The following is a 20,865-nucleotide window of genomic DNA, read 5'->3' on the forward strand; positions in this document are numbered from 1 at the left end:
ACCATGTTCAGGGTCTCTGCCCCACATACGGGGAGGGATCTGGGTCCGAGTCACTTCGACGAGCTGCCAGCTTTTGGAGGGGAGCGACCTGACTCGGCCCCTTCACGCAGAAGCAGGAAGGTGGTGGAATACTTCTGGATCCCTACAGACCAGGAGTGATCCAGAATCAATTCGTGTGATGTGTAGCAGAGCTGCTCAACAACCACCAGGCTGACTGTTGTCACCTCAGATGTTTTACTATGTACCATAGTGTGAAGCATTTTATTGCAGAGTTGGAATATGTGAGGAAAAGCAGCGTAAATAAAGTGAAATGTAGTATTGGTGCTCATGTACTGGACTTTATTGACATTAAAGCAATAGAGGTGCACAATATTTATGAATACCTTACAATAAGATTCAGATCCATTGCCTTATACATAAACATGGCTTGTGAGCACAATTCTTGGGTAAAACTCCATGTTAATCATTTGTTTACCTGTTACATTTTTGAGAGGGGAAATCAACAACCTATTTTTTTTTTTTTCTTTTTTCTATAATGCCAATTTAAGTAACACTTTTCTAAATCAAACAGGCCACAGTCAAACTGCCACTCTAAATTGTGGGAGACAAAACTCTGAAACTCCTCCATTTAACAGGTGCACTTCTCAAAGAAGAGCTGCCGAATTCCTAAAAACAAATTTCTTTCGTTCTTTAAATATTAATACTTGTAAACTGTGTGAAGCTTTCTTGGAAACGTCAGCTTCAATAAATTTTTGTGCAATTAGGTCAGGACTAAATCAAATACTTCAGCATTTGCTCGGGCTTTAGATTCTTCTTAGTAGACTTTATTATAATCCCAGCACAAAACAAAAAGCCCATCTAACTAAGAGGTAGAAACACAGGCAACTTTGAAACGTTACGGCGGCACACCAATGATTACAGTTCTTTTTAAAATATTGTAACATTTGGAGGATGAGTATTGCAACCACTCATGTAATAAAAGACAACAAAGAGGTACAGATTACAAAAGGGAGAAATCTCCTGATGGAGAAATTATATATATATATATATGTATATATATATGTATATATATCTATATATATATATATATATATTTAAAAAAAAGAACATGCTCATCATCAGCAACTATGAAGAGCACTTTTATTTAAAAAATAAAAAGCGGAACAAGTTTAGTGAGCATTGGTTGACTAAGCACGCACCTTAATTTGTTATGAAATATTTTTGCCAGCTTATGCTTCATTCTCACTTCAGTAGACCCTCTTGACATTCACACTTTCTGAAACAAAGGCTGAAAGTCACATATTGTCTTGATTTTCACTATATGGATCTCTCTGCAGCCTTCGCTCTGCTGTGTTTAAGCATTGCGTCAGAGCGTGATGGAAGGGAATCCACCCTGACAGAAGATCACAAAGCAGCTCGCTGACAACACCTTTGTTAATTGTTGTATGCTATTAACTAGCATTAGCAAAGAGCATCACTAATTTGACTCATTTAGGGGCAAATCCTACATGTTTTTAAATAAACACATTTCCTAGCGAGGGAGGTTCAAATCAGTAAAAATTGAGTGGAAATGAAAAACATGCAATACAGTGAAAAAAAAAAAAAGTTACAAACCTAATATAATCAGAGCAAAAAACAAAGAAACACATGGTTGAGCCACTCTGGACTTCAAGAATTCATGTAGCCGATCAGGACAAGATTTAAAAAAAAAAAAAAAAAAAAAATCAAACATCCATTAGGCAACAGATCACACAATGCTTCTCAGCCTATCGTCATGGTGCGGGTGGTAGCACGAGGCCCTACATGTACAAGCTTTCGGTTTATATTTGCAAGACAGAAGCAGCTGAGTGCCACGTAGTAGTGGTTAAATTAAGCATGGAGTTTAATAAAGGAAAGGCGAGTCTAATAATAAGATAGGTCGATCTACGCCATGACACTTCTGCTTGGTTTCTCAGTCTGCTTCGTCCTCAGACTCCTCCTCCTCTGCTGTCTCCAGCCAGGTGAGCCACTGGTTTACCTGCCAGCAGGGAAAAGTCAAAGCTTATATAAATCCTGGCAACATGGTACTAAATAAAATCATTCTAGTGTTTAATAAGAGCTGAGGTTTAAGCGTATAAGAGTATAATTTCTTTCTCTCCACCGAAATCATAACTGTACCTGGAATAAAGCTTTTCCTTTTCCAGGGAATTCTTGGGTAATATCTTCTTTCCATGCAAGGAAGGCTTCTTCTTCAATGATCTCCATGTCGTAGAAGTTGACAAAGTAGCGCAGCAGCATGCCTTATTGGAAAGAATTAAAAAGGTATTAATGTGCAATAATGTTAAACTAGTCAATATTCAAGAATCATGACCAGGACCATTATTTAACATCCCTGCACTCCAATTTCTTGTTGCTTAGCAGCCAAAATACACAATGTTAACAATATTGTTGCTATCAGTTCATAAGCTCACAATACTGGTAGTCTTGACTGTCCAAGGTACTGTACCTTTAGGAAACCCGCTGGCATTGCAGTGCACCTGCAAGGCATACAGGGCGCTGACCTGCAGCTCGGTATGGTCGTGCAGGAACTTCTGCATGACGGGCTTGAAGGCCAGCAGCAGCTGTTTCTCCTGTTCCAGCTGCTCTTTGGAGGGGGCTGCCAGCTGCTCATCGCCCTCTGCCACGCACAGCTCCTGGGAGATGTACTGGAGGAAACTGGGAAAACACCAGGACACCGTTGGTTATATCAAAGTTCTTTTTGTTTTTTTCACTAAATCACTGTGATTAGGATACATTTCCTTGTATGAATGCAAGGAAATGTATATACACGTGAGTCAGTTTTTATCAGTTACTGGGGACATTCATTAAAGATTATGCCTAAAAGCTGAACACATACAATCATATGAGTTGTTATGCTGATAAATAAATATTCTTCCTGGAAAAACTAAACTAAAAAATGAAGGGTGTCACATATTGTTTGAGCTTTAGCAAAAATAAATAATCAATAAAATCACCTGGTCATGAGGATGTTGACAAAGCCTTTATCAGTGTGAAGCTTGGGCGAGATATTGTCTTTAATCCACTTGTAGATGGATTGTGGAGAGGGGTCTGCCTTTATTTGCTTCAGCAGCTCCTTCTCCAGCTTCAGCAGTGGGAACAGGAAGCTCAGGCCCTTCCCCTCCAGGATCTCCAGCATGCGGTCCTTGTTCTGATCGATTTCTGCCACGAGGAAGACGTCAATTATTCATACAGAGAGGTCACAACGCTGACGGCTATGTTTCTGATGTGATTACCAGCCCTGGGTGGGGTTGATTTTTTCCACAAAAAGTTACTGTTTCATTTGTAAACAAGTCCAGATAGCCAATAACTCCAATGACATTCCTTGTTGAGTTTTACTTTTATGCAAGGAATAATTTTTGTCATGCAAAAAACATGATCAGTTTATAGACTTACAGTATTTTTCAGATAATGTGGCAGCATTAGTTTCACTTCTTTTGTGAACAATTTTTTAAAAATTGCAAATGGCACAGAAGTAACATATACAAGTGTTTAGCCCTTTAAGCCCTCCTCTGACCCGAGTCTCAGGTTTTACACAAAGAAATAGTGTGAAACTATGCACTCATCATGAAAGAATATAGTGACGTTATACATCAAATTAAACAGCGGAACCTGGGCTCCAAGAATATATAAGCCACTTCTACATGCCTCAAATACAACTCAAACACCAACTAAATGAATTATCAAATACAGACATCGATATAGCGCCACCAAGTCAACCCACTCGCCACATTTGTGGTTCTGGTGATACTGTACATTGTGCAAAACACACAAACAACCTGTCAAAACGAAAGCTGACAGTCCCCAGATTGTAAACATATCCATCAAAGCTCTCTAAAACCAAAGCATCGGCGAGGAATAACCCAAAGAACAGCAAAAACCGAAACCACTTCATCAAACTGTAGTTGCAAGATTTCTCTTATCTTAGCTGTTTTTACCACGAAAACTTTATTTGAAATCCACACTAGTACTCCAGTACTACTTCCTGTGTCACACGGAAATCACTCTGGGCATCCTTCAGAGGCGCCATGAGATTTGGGGCGCTACTCCAAAGCGCACTCAGGAGCGGGTAGCTCCGATACAAGATGGCCTTCTACTGATTCTGATTGGCTAAAAGTGCTGTCAATCTTGTTTTGGTGGCTATTGCTATATTTTATTGGCTCTAACGATTCGAAGGAGGGGTCAATCACCGAAATCGACCAATTCATGACGGAGACACAGCCCTGCGTCATCACAGAAGCTTCACAGCCGTCTTGGTCGCCATTATGCACAGGCCGCGCAACGGAGACAGCGGTCTAGTTGGATTTGAAAATCCAAAACTGCTGTATTCGGATGTATTGAACGCCATTAGTGAAATACAAGTGAAATATATACTTAGTACATAAGAACATTCAGATGGTCACCAGTGTGCCAAAATGTGTCAAAGTGTGCAAAAATGTCACCTCGCCTGAACTGTCTGGACTAAAAACTTTGTAATTTTGTTCTGCTTCACTTTATCAGAGTCAACCATTGCAGAGAGAATGTTCACATATAGTGCTATGATTTTGGAGAGGTTTAGACCTGGAGCTGGATCATTACAAAGAGATAATTATCCTGAAACTGCTTTTTGTTTTTAGGCGAACCTGTAATTTTTTAATTTGTGTGTGTGCCATCTACATTTACTTTTAGCCAGTAACATTTGTACTGATATTTACACATCTGAACAAATCTTACAAGTGTTCCTTTTATTATGACACAAGAATTATTCAAATAGACCTTGTGGTTGCAGAGATAAACTGTTCTTATTACGGGTATGTAATTTTAGAGCAAAGGCCTGAAAAATAGCTCAGGGCTATGAGATGACTTGTTGTTGTAAATATGCGCTATACAAATAAAATTGAATTGAAATTGAATTGAATTAAAGAGTTAAAGTACTTTTGAGTGTTTTGTTCACAAGTTGTTTGCATTTAGCTAAAGTGTGATGTTTTGCACTAATTAGGATGTTAATTAGCCTACAATGTCGTTGACTGGGTGAAGTGTAACATTTTCTATATTTTTGTTCTTATTATGGTCCAACTGAGCTGCACAATAGGGGGCAAGATATATCCTAACTGTATGTTCATGTTGGAAGAATACAGTTTCCTTTAAAGGAAATCATTCATTGTATATTTTCTTCGTCTTGCATTGCAGTACCCTGTTTAAAGTGATCATATAACAAACAACTAATCAGTACTGATACTTCATGCTAATAGATAAAGGAGGGATGATAATACAGCAGATGCTTTGAATTTCTTTGATATAGCTGTGCAGTATTCTTAGTGGACCGAATAGCAGCAGATGATAGAAAGCTCATTAAAACAGGAAGAGACATGAGAGATTTATTTTTTAGAGACTTGAGACTTGACTTGGACTCGTGACCAAAGACTTGAGACTTGACTTGGACTTGCAAAAAAAGACTTGTGAACATCTCTGGTCATGATACAAGCAACTGGAGATACAAGCAGACAGCTGAGCTTGTACAGCTCAGAGATGCAACACTCTTGAAACTACAAATGGTAGAACAGAGTAGAACATCAGACCATTGTTGTTCAGAGTGGCCCACAAATATCCTACATGTGTCAACCAGCTAAATGAAAACTCAACACAGCAGAAAACACAGCTGCCCTGAAAATTCCTCACCACACCAAAGAATGATTCATTGAAAACTTATTTACAATAAACTGTTAAGCCTTTTTCTGTTTGTAAAGGTACATTTACTCGTCTATTCAGTCAAAACTCACACAAGATTAGCCAACAGACGACCTATTAGTGGGTAGAAATGATCAGCAGTCTGATCATTGTGCTGTTCATGGCATTTATTATCATCAACAGTGCTACAACAACATCAAGGCCAGAAGTGATCCCAGCAAGACTTGTGCAGGTACACACTGCACTGTATGCGATTGTAATGTTCTGCATTCATTTGTATTGTATAATCAGGCGATATGCTTGGAGAACACTCTGGGACGTAAAAACAACCACCAAAGTCATCTAGAGGCCGTTAAACATTCTTTACCATAACACCAACAGGTTCAGAGGAGGAATAGAGTTGCATTAAATTTGATAGAAGCAGAGGAGGAGCAGGTAAGGTGAGGGATGGGGCAACGGAGGGACTCACCTGGAAGCATCTTTTGCATGTTGACCTTGCTCTGCTGGAAGAGGTCGGTGAGCCACTCACGGTCCTTCAGCTTGGCCGTCTGTTGCAGGCAGAGCAGGAAGAGGGGGAAGTGGGTGCCGTTCTCCAGGGGGTGAGCCAGCTCCGCCACACTCACCAGCTCTGCGATGATGGCCCGGGCCGCAAACTGGGCCAGGTAGGACTTCACCAGAGGCACGTCCAGCTCGATCTTAGGGCACTGGTCCAGGACGGTAAGGAAAGCCTAAAGGAGAAGGACAAAATGCCAAAACATGACTGATGATGATTCTTCCCCCCCTTTGGGCTCATCAGTGACAAATTATGTTACAAATAATTGCAGCAACCTCTGTGGGGAATTGATTGTAATTTTGAAATGTCAGATTTAAAAGGTTTTCTTGCCATGCTTTTGTCAAACTCCTTGGGAACTGTGTTGGATGCAACTTGGTAAACAGTAATTTCAGGGAGTGACTTAAACACTACCATCTTTAGAACGAAATGTAGTTCTGTCCTCCAAGAGTTATCTCTGTACACGTTTGTATTTATACAGTGTGATATTGAACAAATGCTACATGTACCTGCATGAAGTTCTCTCCAGTGATGAGTCCCTCAGTGCGCAGCATGTGAATCAGTGTGCTGGCATGCTCCTTGTCCTCATCAGGACGATCCAGGGAACACACTATGATCTTACTGAGCATCTCTGGCAGGAAATGCTTCGGAGCCTTCATCTCTCGCACACCGCTCACAGCCTCTGTCAGGTTCTTAGTGTTGAGGTACTCAGCCATAACTGCCTCCTAAAGAAAGGATTCAAGTGCACAGAAATGAGCTGTGGCCATTGTGAGCACTAAATACAACACATGAAATAGTCATCTTGTGCTAACCTGTAATACGAATGCACATGCTAAATAGTTTAAAGCTTTGAGCCACATTTGTTTGTATTGGCAAGAGGGATATCTCATAGAATACTGAAGTGCTCATGTAAAGGTAAGATAATTATTAGAATTACTTTTATAGAGTTAGATAATATCTATCTAATATCTCACTCCTTTCCTGGTTGGCTGTTTATAATATAAACAGCCAACCAGGAAAGGAGTGAAAGCAGTCATGTTTAGAGAAAAATGAATTGCAGTAATGATTGAATCTAAGCAACGTTGAGTGTAACAAACACATATAGAAAGTCAACTTGGGAGTGTGCTACGGTCATGTGACTGTCTTCCGATTTATCCTTGGAGAGTTAACATATCCTTCTCAGGTGTGCTGGACTGGAACAGCTACAGCTGTAAATGCCATTGTTGTGCCTACCGTCATCTTAAGAAGCTCCTCCCTGGCAGGAGGTGGTTTCTTGTTTGTCTTCTGAGGTTTCTCTTGAATGGGTGGGGGGTTGGTCTTTAGGCCAAGCTGTGGAGGCTGAGGGCAAAGGTCGTGTGAATATTTATCTTTATTCTTTAACTGTGCTCTAACTTCTCATCTACATCCATGCAAGTTTGACTAGAATAGAATACAACAGAGTAGAATACAGTCGTATGTAAAAGTTTGGGCACCCCTGATCATTTTCAAGATTTTCCTTTAGAAATCATTGGTTGTTCGGATCAGCAATTTCAGTTAAATATATCATATAGCAGACAAACACAGTGATATTTGAGAAGTGAAATGAAGTTTATAGGATTTACAGAAAGTGTGCAATAATTACTTAAACAAAAGTAGGCAGGTGCATAAATTTGGGCACCCCAACAGAAAAATTACATCAATATTTAGTAGATGCTCCTTTTGCAGAAATAACAGCCTCTAAACGCTTCCTATAGCTTCCAATGAGGGTCTGGATTCTGGTTGAAGGTATTTTTGACCATTCTTCTTCACAAAACATCTCCAGTTCAGTCAGGTTTGATGGTTTCCGAGCATGGACAGCCCGCTTTAAATCACACCACAGATTTTCAATAATATTCAGGTCTGGGGACTGAGATGGCCATTCCAGAACGTTGTACTTGTTCCTCTGCATGAATGCCTGGGTAGAATTTGAGCAGTGTTTAGGGTCGTTGTCTTGTTGAAGTATCCAGCCCCGGCGCAACTTTAACACTAATTCTTGAACATTGTTTGCAAGAATCTGCTGATACTGACTGGAATCCATGCGACCTTCAACTTTAACAAGATTGCCAGTACCTGTACTGGCCATACAGCCCCACAGCATGATGGAACCACCACCACATGTTACTGTGGGTAGCAAGTGTTTGTCTTGGAATGCTGTGTTCTTCTTCTGCCATGCATACCGCCCCTTATGTCCAAATAACTCAATTTTAGTTTCATCAGTCCACAGAACCTTATTCCAAAATGAAACTGGCTTGTCCAAATGTGTTTTAGCATACCTCAAGCGACTCTGTTTGTGACATGTGCGCAGAAAAGGCTTCTGCCGCATTACTCTCCCATAAAGCATCTCCTTGTGCAAAGTGCGCTGAATAGTTGAACGATGCACAGTGACACCATCTGCAGCAAGATCATGTTGTAGGTCTTTGGAGCTGGTCTGTGGGTTGAGTTCGACTGTTCTCACCATCCTTCGCCTCTGCTTATCTGAGATTTTTCTTGGCCTGCTACTCCGGGCCTTATCTAGAACTGTGCCTGTGGTCTTCCATTTCCTCACTATGTTCCTCACAGTGGAAACTGACAACTGAAATCTCTGAGCTAGCTTTTTGTATCCTTCCCCTAAACCATGATGTTGTTTTCAGGTCATTTGACAGTTGTTCTGCAGCTCCCATGTTGCCACTCTTCAGAGAAGATGCAAAGAGGAGAACAACTTGCAACTGGCCACCTTAAATATCCTTTCTCAAGAGTGGTCAATGAGCTTACCAAACAAATTTTGTGTTCCAATAATTAGTGCTAAAGGTATTCAAATCAATAAAACAACACGGGTGCCCAAATGTATGCACCTGCCTACTTTTTTAAAAAGTAATTATTGCCCACTTTCTGTAAATCCTATAAACTTCATTTCACTTCTCAAATATCACTGTGTTTGTCTGCTATATGATATATTTAACTGAAATTATTGATCCCAACAACCAATGATTTCTAAAGGAAAATCTTGAAAATGACCAGGGGTGCCCAAACTTTCATACAACTGCAGAACTTTATTGATCCCTTTGGTAGAAACCTCAGGGAAATTGCTGCACCAGCAACAACACCAACACAACCTCAGCAACAATAGTAACAACAACAATAGTAATAATAATAATAATAATAACAACAACAACAACAACAACGGATACAGTAACAACTGTATGTATGTAACAACTAATGTACTAATAAGCTGTGACATGGGGGTGTCTCTTACCTGTCCCAGAGGGGGGGTTTGAGTGCGTGGAGGCTGGGCACTGGGAGGCATCATGGTGGGGATCTGGGGCTGGAGCTTGGGCACCTGGTTCTTATTGAGGAGGAATGACTGAGCAGGCCTGAGGCTGATCTGTAGGACCAGCAAGCATCACAAACAGAGAGCATACAACAGACTAGTCTCGGTCCTAATGGAATTTTAAATCTGCATAGGAGCTATATGTAATGCCCTCATATCTCATAATCGCAGTCAGCGGACCTGCTACCAGTTTGACCAAAAGAGTAGAACAAGTGAAGGGAGGAAAGGAAAGATGGCGGAGATTAAAGGCAGAGTAGACAGTAGAGGAAAGACCAGTAGCAGGTGTGTTCCTCAGAATAACGCGTCTTTGTATAATCACAGGGCATCAAGACGAGACAGTTAGGAGAGCAGGATACAGCCATTAATGCTCCCGTGAGAATTTTGTGCAATACCTTTGCTGTGAAAGGTTTGGCTCGAGCACCATGGAGCCTGATGCTTTACTCTTACTAAACTATGATGACATTCTAATCTGTACTACAAACCAAAAATAACTGCCATCATGTTTTTTGCTCATATCCTGCAAATCAATTCCAACTAGCTCCATTTACCTCGTCTGCATTGAGCTGTCCTTTCTTGCTGAATCGAGGAGGCATATCCTTAGACTGGGCCTGCTGCTGGGCCAGGTGGTTCTGGTTCTGATTGAGGAAATGTTGGTTCTGAACCTGTTAAAAGGTCACAAGAGCAAAAGGATGATTAAATAAAAAATAATGGAAATCAAAGTACTTCTTCAAATGTCTTTGAGAGTGACTTTGCCCAACTACAATTAATGCAAACCTTTAGCAAGATTACCTGGTTGGACTTAACAAATGACTTGGGCCCCATGTCAAACTGTGACTGTGGTGGAGGGGCAATGTGGCCCCCATGACCGTTGAAGAGCGGGTTGGTGCGATGGCGTCCCATAGTGGGAGAGTACCTGTCCTGAATAACCCCCGGGCCAGTTCCAATCCCACTGCCTAAGAAAACAACGTACAAAAATGAAGGTACAGGTTCCACACAGACGAGTCAACCCTCAATAAGAAAGCTTTTGCACTGCAACAATTTGAAAATTGACTTTTCTGAAGTAAAACCTTAAGGGCTTGAAAATCATACAAATACAAACAAGAGAAGAAAATACGATGAGAGGTAGCTACTGAGTTTGGAGGGCTATACTACGAAGCGAGAGTAGTAGGTTAGTATGTTAGGTTAGTATGTTGCGTCTAAAGTCAGAGTTTTCAGTGTCTCGAAAGTGGCTCTCTTTTTATCTGGCTAGATCTCTAATGCTGTGGAGCTAACCTGGTCTGGAGCAGGTTATGCTCAGAGTTTCAGATTTAAATTGGCTGGAAGGACCATCTCCCTTTAACCAAATCATGTCCTGATGATTCTTTATGAGTGAAACAGATTCTCAGCTGAGGGAATATGTTTTATCTGCAAACATGCTGAGTTTACGCTACAAATATCACTGAATGAAGTCATGTAGTTATAGGATCACACACTGTATACGTCGTGCTGCCATGGGAACCAGACGTGTAATTAGTTGGCGATGCAGAAATCCCATAAATATGTTTTGTGTTTGGCTCTGATTTGCAGTCAAGTCCGTTTACACTGATGGTACTACAGCTGATAGAACACAGATTAGAAAACTGATTATTCTCCTGGTATTTACTACAGAGAATATTCAATCAAGAACACTAGCTTCACTTTGACTTCCTGCATTATGGGACAATGTCAGACCTAAATGTACTTCAATACAGGATCATGTTTAAATGTATCAAGTTTAAAGTTTAATTTTAATGTGCAGTGGCTGCATTGATCGGTAAAATAAATACATTGAGCACGTTTAACAGTTTTCTACCAGCATTCCTGTCTTGCATCATTTGCAGTAGCAGCGCTTTTTACCGTCATAAATTTTATATTCCTCATTGTTCTCCATTATAACACCCTGTTGACTGAAGCAGCTGCACAGGATCATTTCATTTAGTGCAGAAGAAGAGTCAAATGACGCGTTAAACGCGCAATTTTATGTGAACACACACAGAATCTGAAGCAGAAAGCCTGAGTTAACAGAGAAAGTTGAACCACCTTCATGATACCTGTTGTCTCTGACTGGGGCTTTAGGTTGGGTTTTTTTTTTGCACAAAGAAAGCCTGGTTATGTCAAACTTGCTTCATAGTACAGCCCTCAGGGGAGCCAGGAACAAAACTCTCACCTGGCATTTGTCCAAACATGTCAGCCAATCCCCCGAGAGTCTCCCTGTCCAGTTTCATTCTGTTGGGCATGAAAGGGCTTTCCAGGAAGAAGTCCATCCTCATCCCCTGAGACATGGGCGCTGGGATGAAAACACCCAAATCCTAAAAGAACATGAGAGAAAGCCAGTGTCAATAAATTATTCAACAACAACCCCAGAGCTCAACTTCAATTTGTAACATTACTTACATTTTACATTTTAAAGAGCTCTACACTAAACTGCACAGCATTTACAATCTGAAAAGTTAATTGCATCCTTTGTACACCTGTAATAATTGCCAGCACAACATCCTGCTGCCTCACATTCCAAACTGGGTCCCAGTGCAGACACTGGTCCTTTAGAATGTTACAGGTGTATTTATGGAAGTCCTTTAACACTGGACTCACTTTCACTGCATCCTGACGGATCTGGTTAATCGTCTTTGGTCCGTTGTCGATGAAAGCCTTGCGGGGGACCCAGTTGTTTTCTCGCAGTTCCACTGTATCTTGCAGCAGGAAGCGGATCCTAGCGGGCAACTCCTTGTTGTTCATTAAGGATCGCATACGGCCAAAGTACTGATCCATTAAAGACTGGTGAAAGGATGGAGACGGGAAGGTGGGTGTGAGCAACTGCAGTCTGTACACACAGTTCCACAGCAGAATAATACATTAACATTGGCTCAGAGTCAAGTGGGGAATTAGGTGAGGCCTGGCGGTGAGTTAAGCCAAGACCTGAAATGACACAGTTCACCAAGGCAGGCCCACAAAGGAACAGTACAAAGAAGTGGCAAAGAAAAAATAAAATACCATATAAGCTCAGAATGTAATGAGTTTGATTTCTGTTTACCATCCTGATAACAATTCAGATTCTGTTCTAAAGCTTTTAGGGTTTCTGCAGCTTCAGGCAGCAGTAACTGGCTGATCCATAGTTATCCTATGCATAGGTTTTTCCAAGGAATGCCTTCATGTTGAATTTGACACTGTTCACACTTTGGTACTACTACGTTGTAGACAAACACAGCCGCTCCAGTTACCTATACTTTATGAAAGCCGTTACCTTTGCTTTCTCATGGTCGAGTCTCGGCCCCACTGTTCTCATTATCTGACAGAGGCATTCCAGATCCTCCCCCATATCCTTAAGCTGGACTCTCTTCTTCTTTTCCAGAAGCTTTAGAAAACATTAAAGAGAGAAAGAAAACAGAGGGTCATATAAGGTGCACTAGGTTGGTTTGAAGGTGTGTAGAATTTCTTTCAATTGTAAATTTTATTTTGCAAGATTAAAAAAGACAGTGACTTTTAACAAAAAGCATATGCAGAGGTGTATACGCACTGTTTTGATGCACTTATGAAGGATAGATTCATGGATGAGGTCGAGTTTGCCAAGTTCCCCGATGAATTTAATGTTGCCAAGCATTTTGATCTTGGCAATGGCACGCTGCTCCTCTTCCTCAGAAGTAAGAGGGTTGTCATGTTTGTCATAGACTGACAAGGAAAAACAGAAGTTAGTGGTGAACAGGTTATAATAATCTGCCACATCACCCACAAGTACAACCACCCCTTGAAGATGCACAAAAACGGGAACTTACTTTCAACATTTCTGGTGCGGTTTTCAAATTCATCTTGAAGCTTGGAAATCAGCAGTCTTCTGAAGGTCTACAATAAGAACAAAAACACCCACTGGTTCAATGCATCACAACAAGAGATGCTGCAAAGTGTTTCAATAAAAGCAGAAATTACAGAAGATTTACATGAGAGGGATTTGCTTTTCCCCCCTCAAGCTGGAGGTGTTTTATGAACAGTAAAATATTAATTAAAAAAATACGATTATCCTTTATCAAAAGTAGAGTGGTGCTAATGGCTTTATGATTACCTGCTCCACAAGAAAACAAATGGCAAACTATTGAAAGTATGTACACTTACTGTGCTCTGCTTTTGGGATGTTTGGATCTCAGATGAAGGGCCATCAAAGTTTGGTGCGTCCTCTGCCAAGCGCAGACATAGCTGAGCATAGAGCGAGCTATACTTCGGCTCTTCTAAGGCTTTGTCTACAATCTGAACCACAGATGCAAGAGGCACAAAGCAGAGCAGGACCAATGAGGTCATTAAAACATGTAGTGTTTGGGTATGAGTCACTGAGAGCAGTCTGCCAAGTATGGATGAATACATTTCCATTTAGCCGAGTACTAAAAAATAAAAATGTATGCTTACCAGCAAGATGATTCCTTTAAGGACGAGTTTTGAATCTACGCCCACGTTCAGGAGCTCAAGGCATAGCTTGTCAAACTTCTCAGGTGTGAGTTTGTTGAGTATGCTACAAAAACAAAATCAAGAGGGGAAGGGAGAAGCAGCAAGAGAAGGAAGTCAGTCAGTCAAGACGATGCATCTCATAATGTTATCAAGAAGATGTTTAACATGAAGACATGCAACTGTATTTTAAGGGACTCCTCAGCATAAACACACTCCATCCGGATTTTTAAAAAAAAAACAAGAGTTTCTTTAATTGTTGTATAAAGTAATTATAAGCAGTAGTTTGCTATTTCCCTGAGCTCAGACCCCATAGTCTGCCTCCTGTGGTATTTACCAGCAGGCCTACATTCCCAGGGAAAACGCTGTCATCGCTTCATCTGTTGTACTTGTAAACATCACCTGATTCAGAGGAAACGGGGCTTAAGTGCCTTCAGCAAAGCACATGCCATCTTAATGACTGCAGTCCTACAAAATTTAACACTTTGTCTGGACTAAACTATCTGTAAATGAGGTACAAGCAGACCATGAGCAACATAAAATCATGCAAGACACAACTTATACACCTTTTCAATCAGACACCCTTGTCTTTAATAGCTTCAGTAGGCAACTGCATAAAAGGAGCTGTTTAGTGGAAGCTGATATTTGATTCTCTAACAGCAGCTCTGTATTCTTTTATCACAACCTCACCCTTGTTCAAGATAATGCTTCAAATTACATGATTATGGTTAAAACCTTTACTGGTTCACTGCTTTCAAAAGAAAACTACACTATTCTGCTGATTAGATGGTTTTTGTAAATTTTCTAAAGCCTGCACGCAATTGAAATAGCTTCAGTAATTTCCCAGGCCTGGGAAAAATAAAGTATTTTTCTATTCTATTCTTCTTAAGCACCAACAATCTTTGAGCCATAAGAGATCAAAATTCCTGCATACCAATTCTGTCTAAGACTGGATAAAAAAAAGTCTAGGAAGAAGCAAAAGAAATGCTTTTGTCCCTGGAGAAGGACAATGAACGGACAGGAACCTACCCCCTCACTTTCCTGAAGATTGCATCGTGTCGCTCTTTTTCATTGCTGGAGTTGACATCTCGTCTAGTGCTTCGTGAAGGAACCCATCTCTGAACGCTTTGCCCTGGGGTTTTCCCCAGGAACTCGCTGTAGAAATACAAACACACTGAGTGGAGTGGCACAGAATCTGATGATACTGTTGTTTGTACAGAAAAAAAAAAAAACACAAATGTCCTTACAGTAATTGTTCCAGCACAAAACCTAAGTAGTAACACTAGTTACTTTACAAATGACTGCACACTCACAAATGTTGCTTTACCAGCAAAGCTGCACTAAGAAGAACCTCATTTCCCCTCATCTTATCCATCCACAGGGCTACACTTAGAGAAAGACAACCAGCACACTCACATTCACACCTACGGACAATTTAGAATCACCAATTAACCTCAACATGTTTTTGGACCTTGTGGGAGGAAGTCGGAGAACCCGGAGAGAACCCACACTGCATGGGGAGAACATGCAAATCCACGCAGAAAGATCCTGGGTGTCCTCACCGGGACGCGAATCGGCGACCTTCTTGCTGCTTGGCAGCGATGCTAACCACCGCGCTACCTTGTAACCCCCCTCACTTTATTATTTACTAAATTAAAATTCCACTGTTGGGTAAAAAGATGCCTCCCACGATAAGCACTACAAAAAGTATTTGTTTTTAATGTTACACACCAGCCTATTTGTAAAATTATCCCTGGCTACCCAGATTAGTAAACATGCATGCACTATCTGCAGCTCACAAACATGTTACAAGACTTCTGGGTATTCAAATCAAGATTTCCTGGAATTCTAGCCCTCAAACCAACAAGTTGAGTAGTCCATAATACATCTCTGTCTTAGAAGAAAGTCCTACCAATAGTCACTGGTGCCATATTACTATTGAGGAAACTAAACAGACAAACCTGTTGCCGACAGTCTTGGGATAGTGCTGAGGTGCACCCCTACCACCTCCTCCCCCCGAAGAAGCACTGCAAAAGAGAGAAACACAAATTAGGTTCATGGAACAGTGTACAACAAATAACAGGCCTGTATCTTTACCTCACAGGAAATAACATTACTAAGCACCAATTATCAGTGTATTCAAGCTTTCACTTAAACTGGAAGACATCAAGGAATAAGAGCCCTCACAATATTAACAACATTTTAAACCACATATGTCAAACTCAAGGCACATCATTTTATGTGGCCCACGAGAGATGTGCTTTTACTAATGTGATAAATTTATGTAATCTAATGTTATATTTTATGTTATAATACCACAGAAATATGGCTACATACATTTTACTTTTATATAAAGATATGCACAATATTTGTACATTGAATAAACAATAATCAAATGCAGAGACAATTATTTAACCATATGTTAAGGAGTAGTTACATTCATACAGTCTTATAGTTAAAATCGGCCCTTGGAGGGCAACCATAATGCTTATGTCACCCGTGATTAAAAGTGAGTTTGACAGCCCTGTTTTAAAGCCTGCCTCAAACGAAGCAAAACTAGAGAACTATTCAGTAAGAACATAATACAATCAACCATAAAAGATGTACAGTGTCTCCATAAGACAAGTTGTAAACTTAAACATGCAACTCTGCACTTGATCACGGCCTTATAGTGCACATGAAACAGCTAACGGAGCGCTACGATTCCTGTAAAAGCAGCTCAGTCTGATTGGTCTGCCTTACAGGTCTGACTCATATTGGCTTCCTTTTGTTTTTATAGCCAGGGAACCTAGCTACTAGCTCCATATAGAGAATAGCCATGAGGACAGCCTCTGTTGTTGAGGACTTATTGTCACTACAATTGCATTTGTTCAGGACGTTTACAGACGAACTGCTGAAGCTGAGCACAACCAAGAACACACAACAACCCACTGCTGCTACACAACTCCAGCGCGTCAGTTGGTAAGTTGTTTATAGTAAATCTGAGGAAATGTTCTTTTGGACACAAAATTAGTATATCCCTTTAAGTGCAAGATGAGTCATCAACATTTTAAAACAATTGTCCAATGAATGACAAACTCTAAAATACCATTAAGAATAATCCTTGTTGGGCCCAATATGGGCTATAAGGGCCATAAAGCACAAGATGTATCACACTAAAATACTCAAACACTGAATTTGATTTCATGGGAACTGTAAGACATATATTGAGTTTTTGAAATGACAGGAAAACAAAGGCTCATGGTGTGTCATCAGGGCCCTAATAAGCACTGACTTTTTAAAAAAAGTGCAAAGTGTAAACTGGGTATGAATAACAGCTCAAACTGACCAACAGCTTCATGAATAAAGCCTGCATTAAGTGCTTTCAAGTGACTGTCACAATGTGCTGTTGAAAAGCCACAGATGTAGATCTGAGCATGACAAATCTTAGACATCTAAAAGTCATCTATGACAAAGAAAGCTACACCAATTCTATGTGTTGTCTCTGTTTGGCCAAATTACTATCTTCCAAAAGACAGACCACACTTGTTAGGTTACACCGTTATACACATTTCCCACTGTGTCTTATTTTTAATTTCTTCAGATTGCATTAGGCAGTCGCTCACCAAATGAATCCAATTTTTAATATTCACTTGTTCTGCAGTGATGTAACGAATTGTGCCCATTCCACATTTTACCACACAGGCAACAGACTAGTCACCTAAACTGCTTTCTATTGAGTAGTCATACAAAAAAAATGAAGTTGTTAGTAGGGGTGTAAGAATATTTGTATCTGTAGCAAACCAATCTGCACAGAATTATCAGTTCAGTATGAGACTAACTTAGAGCAATCTATTTATGTGTATGTACTCGCACTACACAAATGGAAATGCTGGGCATGAATTCCACCTGAAACGTTTTGGCAGTGCACCAGTTGTTGTCATTCAGCGATAGCACGCTAGCACAGTTAGCCAGAACCTGCAGTTTCTGTGCTCACACTAAAAATGAACACAAAGTCACACGTAGTGTTTTTCTAATTCTGAAAGTGTTTAGTCAAGTGGGATGACTTTGTCCTAGGTGTTGAAAAGGACAGAAAGCACAAATTATTTTGTGTATATTTCACATGATAATTGCAATGTTGCTTTTAAGCTCAGTTCAGGTTTATTATGAATATGTTGCACATGTACTCAAGAACGCAGATCAGAATAGCACATTAAAGCATTACTGAGATTTCTGTTCCTCATTTTATTTTTTTTCCTTACTGACAGTGTGGCAGTGCTTGAATGTCATAACTGTTACATTGTATCAACAGAAAAGGTGTAGTAGTAGCAGCACATCAGCAAAGCAGCATCAGCTGCTCCGTTGCTGAATGTACGTATACACAGGCTTGGTTCGGGCACAGTACTGAATGTTAATCACTCACATTTTGACAGCACTCAGAGGCCAATGCGGTCACTGTAGTTAAACAGCATAAAATGCTGAAAAATAAACTTTTCAAGTGTAAAATATAAGAAGCGCTTTTATACTGCTGGTATGCTTAAAACAGGTTTTGTCAGACACAGTTGAGATGGACAACTGAAAAGCAGAGCTTTTTCAAAAACTCTGTCTGGACATTCCATTACAGTAAGAATTATGAACACTGTACCAGCGTTGAGCAAGTAATTATTTTAATTAATGGCATTTCTATTTGATGAATTTCTTCTATTGTCTTTGTTTAACTAAAAACATACAGAACCATGACTCAGAAACTGAACATTCACAGCCCCTAGTTTTGTTTTCAGGCAATCCCCCTTTTTTCAGGCAACTGGAGAAAATATCACTTACAGAGGCAAAACATGATGTGATGCAGAAAGATAGGGCAATATGCATATTTCCAGGTACAATAATAAAGCAGAACAAGTCCTTCTTTACACTGCTCTGCTGCAGCTGTCTGACCACAAAAGGCATGGTCTAGTAATATTCAAATCTTTGCAACTGTGCATGGAACTCCATGACAATTTAGCATGTCTGTGGGCAACTGGGCAGAATATTTGCATATTCAAGCAACCTACACACTTTGTGCAATTATCTTTAGAATTTTTTTTATTTAATCAACATGACCAATTTACTATCTGACATAGCATTTAAAAATACAAACTTCTGGAACCTTCTGTAAAGGTGCCATTTTTTCGCTTGTGCATTTAACAAACACTACGTTTATATTGGACACAGGACATCTTAGGAAGAGTGGCATTGTATATGGTAAACTGGGTGAGTGCTGTCATCAGCAATATATAACCAACAGGACAGGAAATCCCCCTGAGGCTCAATCTGCATACCCAATCCCCTCTTTTCTCGCAAAGAGAAGAGTCTGACAGCCATTTTGAGCCTTTCCACATCCTGCTTTGTTCTAAAGGCCGGAAGTCCTTGCCCAAAGTGCTAGCAGAGAGCTAAGCATAGAAAAAAATAAAATGATTTTCATGTTGTTATTTCCTGTACAGGGATTGGTTTATTACCTGAAACGAGAAGCACCCCCTTCTGCAATCACACTCTCCACTTTGGCGGCTTGACAATGAAGAATACTCAAAAGAATAAGAATAATAGGAGGGGATGGGGAAAACGGTGCTGAGGAAAGAAAAAGGAATTCAATTAGTAACTGCACGGAGGTTGGGACAAACATGACAGGCATAAACGACGTAGTTGTTTACAAGGTTATGAAGCTGACGGTAAACTGGGCTCTTTGAGTTATCCGACGTTATCCAAGGACAGCGTCAGCTAGTAAATTTAGATTGAAAAACAATCCAAAAGCCATGTCTTTGTTACAGGCCTAGCAATACACACAAAATGTAATCATCAGATGAACGACTGAAGTCACTTGCAGACACCACAGCACTAAAGAGGTTGTTTACTGAATATCGACGACACTGTTTTGCGACATCGGGTGCCAGAAATCTATGCAGCTTTATTTCTCGGCAACAACAAAGCAAAGGTGCGTCAGCTAACTGGCTAACGCTAAATTATTAGCTAGCCTGCTAGGCTGCTAAATCCATAAGTTAGCTACGTCACCGACATTTGGTGAAATGTTTACCACCTCTGAGCAGGCTGCTGCTGTTTTATACAGTTTTACCAAGGGTTCAATCGGATGTGTGGCATTATGTGGAGAGAAATGCTGGTCGTTACACTGGATTACAGCAACTGTCTGATTCCAGATGCTTTGTGTTGATTTGCTCTTCTAAGTCGAAAACAGGACTAGCCTGCAAACCCAGCGTTAACGCCGCACCATGGTGCAGTGAAATGGGGCACAGCAGCGTGGCTGGCAGCTAAGATTTCCAGTCGACCGTCCCTGTATCGCCATCCCATTCCCCGATAAAGGCTTAACATATGGTTTTAAGGCCATTTTTTAGGTGAACTTGGCCGGATACTGTATGTCAGGACATTGTACCATTAATACGTAGCACTCAACGAGATTTAAATAATGCATTAAGGCGTTTAATTGACTCTAAATACCAGCTACAGTAGCTAAGCGACGACGCCATTTTCTACTTGAATTTAAATCAGCTGAGCCATCGGTGAGCTAGGCTATATGCCGGCTCCCAAGCTAATACGCTATAGTTAGCTAAAGCAAGCTGATGTTAGACGTTAGTATCTTAGCTCACTGGCTAGCAGAAGCCATTTTGGATGAACCGGTGCAGTTTTCCAAGGGAGAGAAATCTGCCTTACCTTTACCAAAGCAACTTCAGTTTTATATTGTTGTGGGACTACCAAGGAAGAAATAAGACGGTCGTAAAAGAATAGCGGGTTTTTGCGACGGAAATCAGGAGAGCTGAGAGCAGAAAGATGACCGCACAAACACACACATCAATCCCCCTGCCTGCTGCCTGGT

The 20,865-nt window shown here is 40.5% G+C and overlaps 1 protein-coding gene across 1 annotated transcript; it reads right to left on the reverse strand.

The window, feature by feature from the left end:
- Positions 1 to 322: 322 nt before the first annotated feature.
- eif4g2b (eukaryotic translation initiation factor 4, gamma 2b) lies at positions 323 to 20,342 on the reverse strand. The gene is made up of 21 exons (XM_008291689.1): positions 20,237 to 20,342; positions 19,499 to 19,607; positions 15,986 to 16,051; positions 15,054 to 15,179; positions 13,989 to 14,091; positions 13,701 to 13,832; positions 13,367 to 13,433; positions 13,111 to 13,262; positions 12,838 to 12,948; positions 12,189 to 12,371; positions 11,764 to 11,905; positions 10,368 to 10,531; positions 10,127 to 10,240; positions 9,504 to 9,632; positions 7,487 to 7,591; positions 6,763 to 6,978; positions 6,173 to 6,431; positions 2,994 to 3,198; positions 2,486 to 2,694; positions 2,158 to 2,279; positions 323 to 2,017 (listed from the first exon to the last, which is right to left on the reverse strand). The coding sequence occupies exons 1-21, from the start codon at positions 20,340 to 20,342 to the stop codon at positions 1,952 to 1,954; spliced, it is 2,886 nt and encodes a 961-aa protein (XP_008289911.1). The 3' UTR covers positions 323 to 1,951.
- Positions 20,343 to 20,865: the final 523 nt, after the last annotated feature.

The sequence above is a fragment of the Stegastes partitus genome, unplaced genomic scaffold, assembly GCF_000690725.1.
Source record: "Stegastes partitus isolate 25-593 unplaced genomic scaffold, Stegastes_partitus-1.0.2 Scaffold17, whole genome shotgun sequence".
Classification (NCBI taxonomy): domain Eukaryota; kingdom Metazoa; phylum Chordata; class Actinopteri; family Pomacentridae; genus Stegastes; species Stegastes partitus.

Excerpts from the sequence above, each read along its gene's own strand:
- eif4g2b (XM_008291689.1), bottom strand. The coding sequence starts at position 20,342 with ATGGGATGGCGATACAGGGACGGTCGACTGGAAATCTTAGCTGCCAGC. Across the intron at positions 12,372-12,837 it reads TCGACCATGAGAAAGCAAAG|TCTTTAATGGATCAGTACTT; the intron begins GTAACGGCTTTC and ends TCCTTTCACCAG. Across the intron at positions 6,432-6,762 it reads CTGGAGAGAACTTCATGCAG|GCTTTCCTTACCGTCCTGGA; the intron begins GTACATGTAGCA and ends CTTCTCCTTTAG.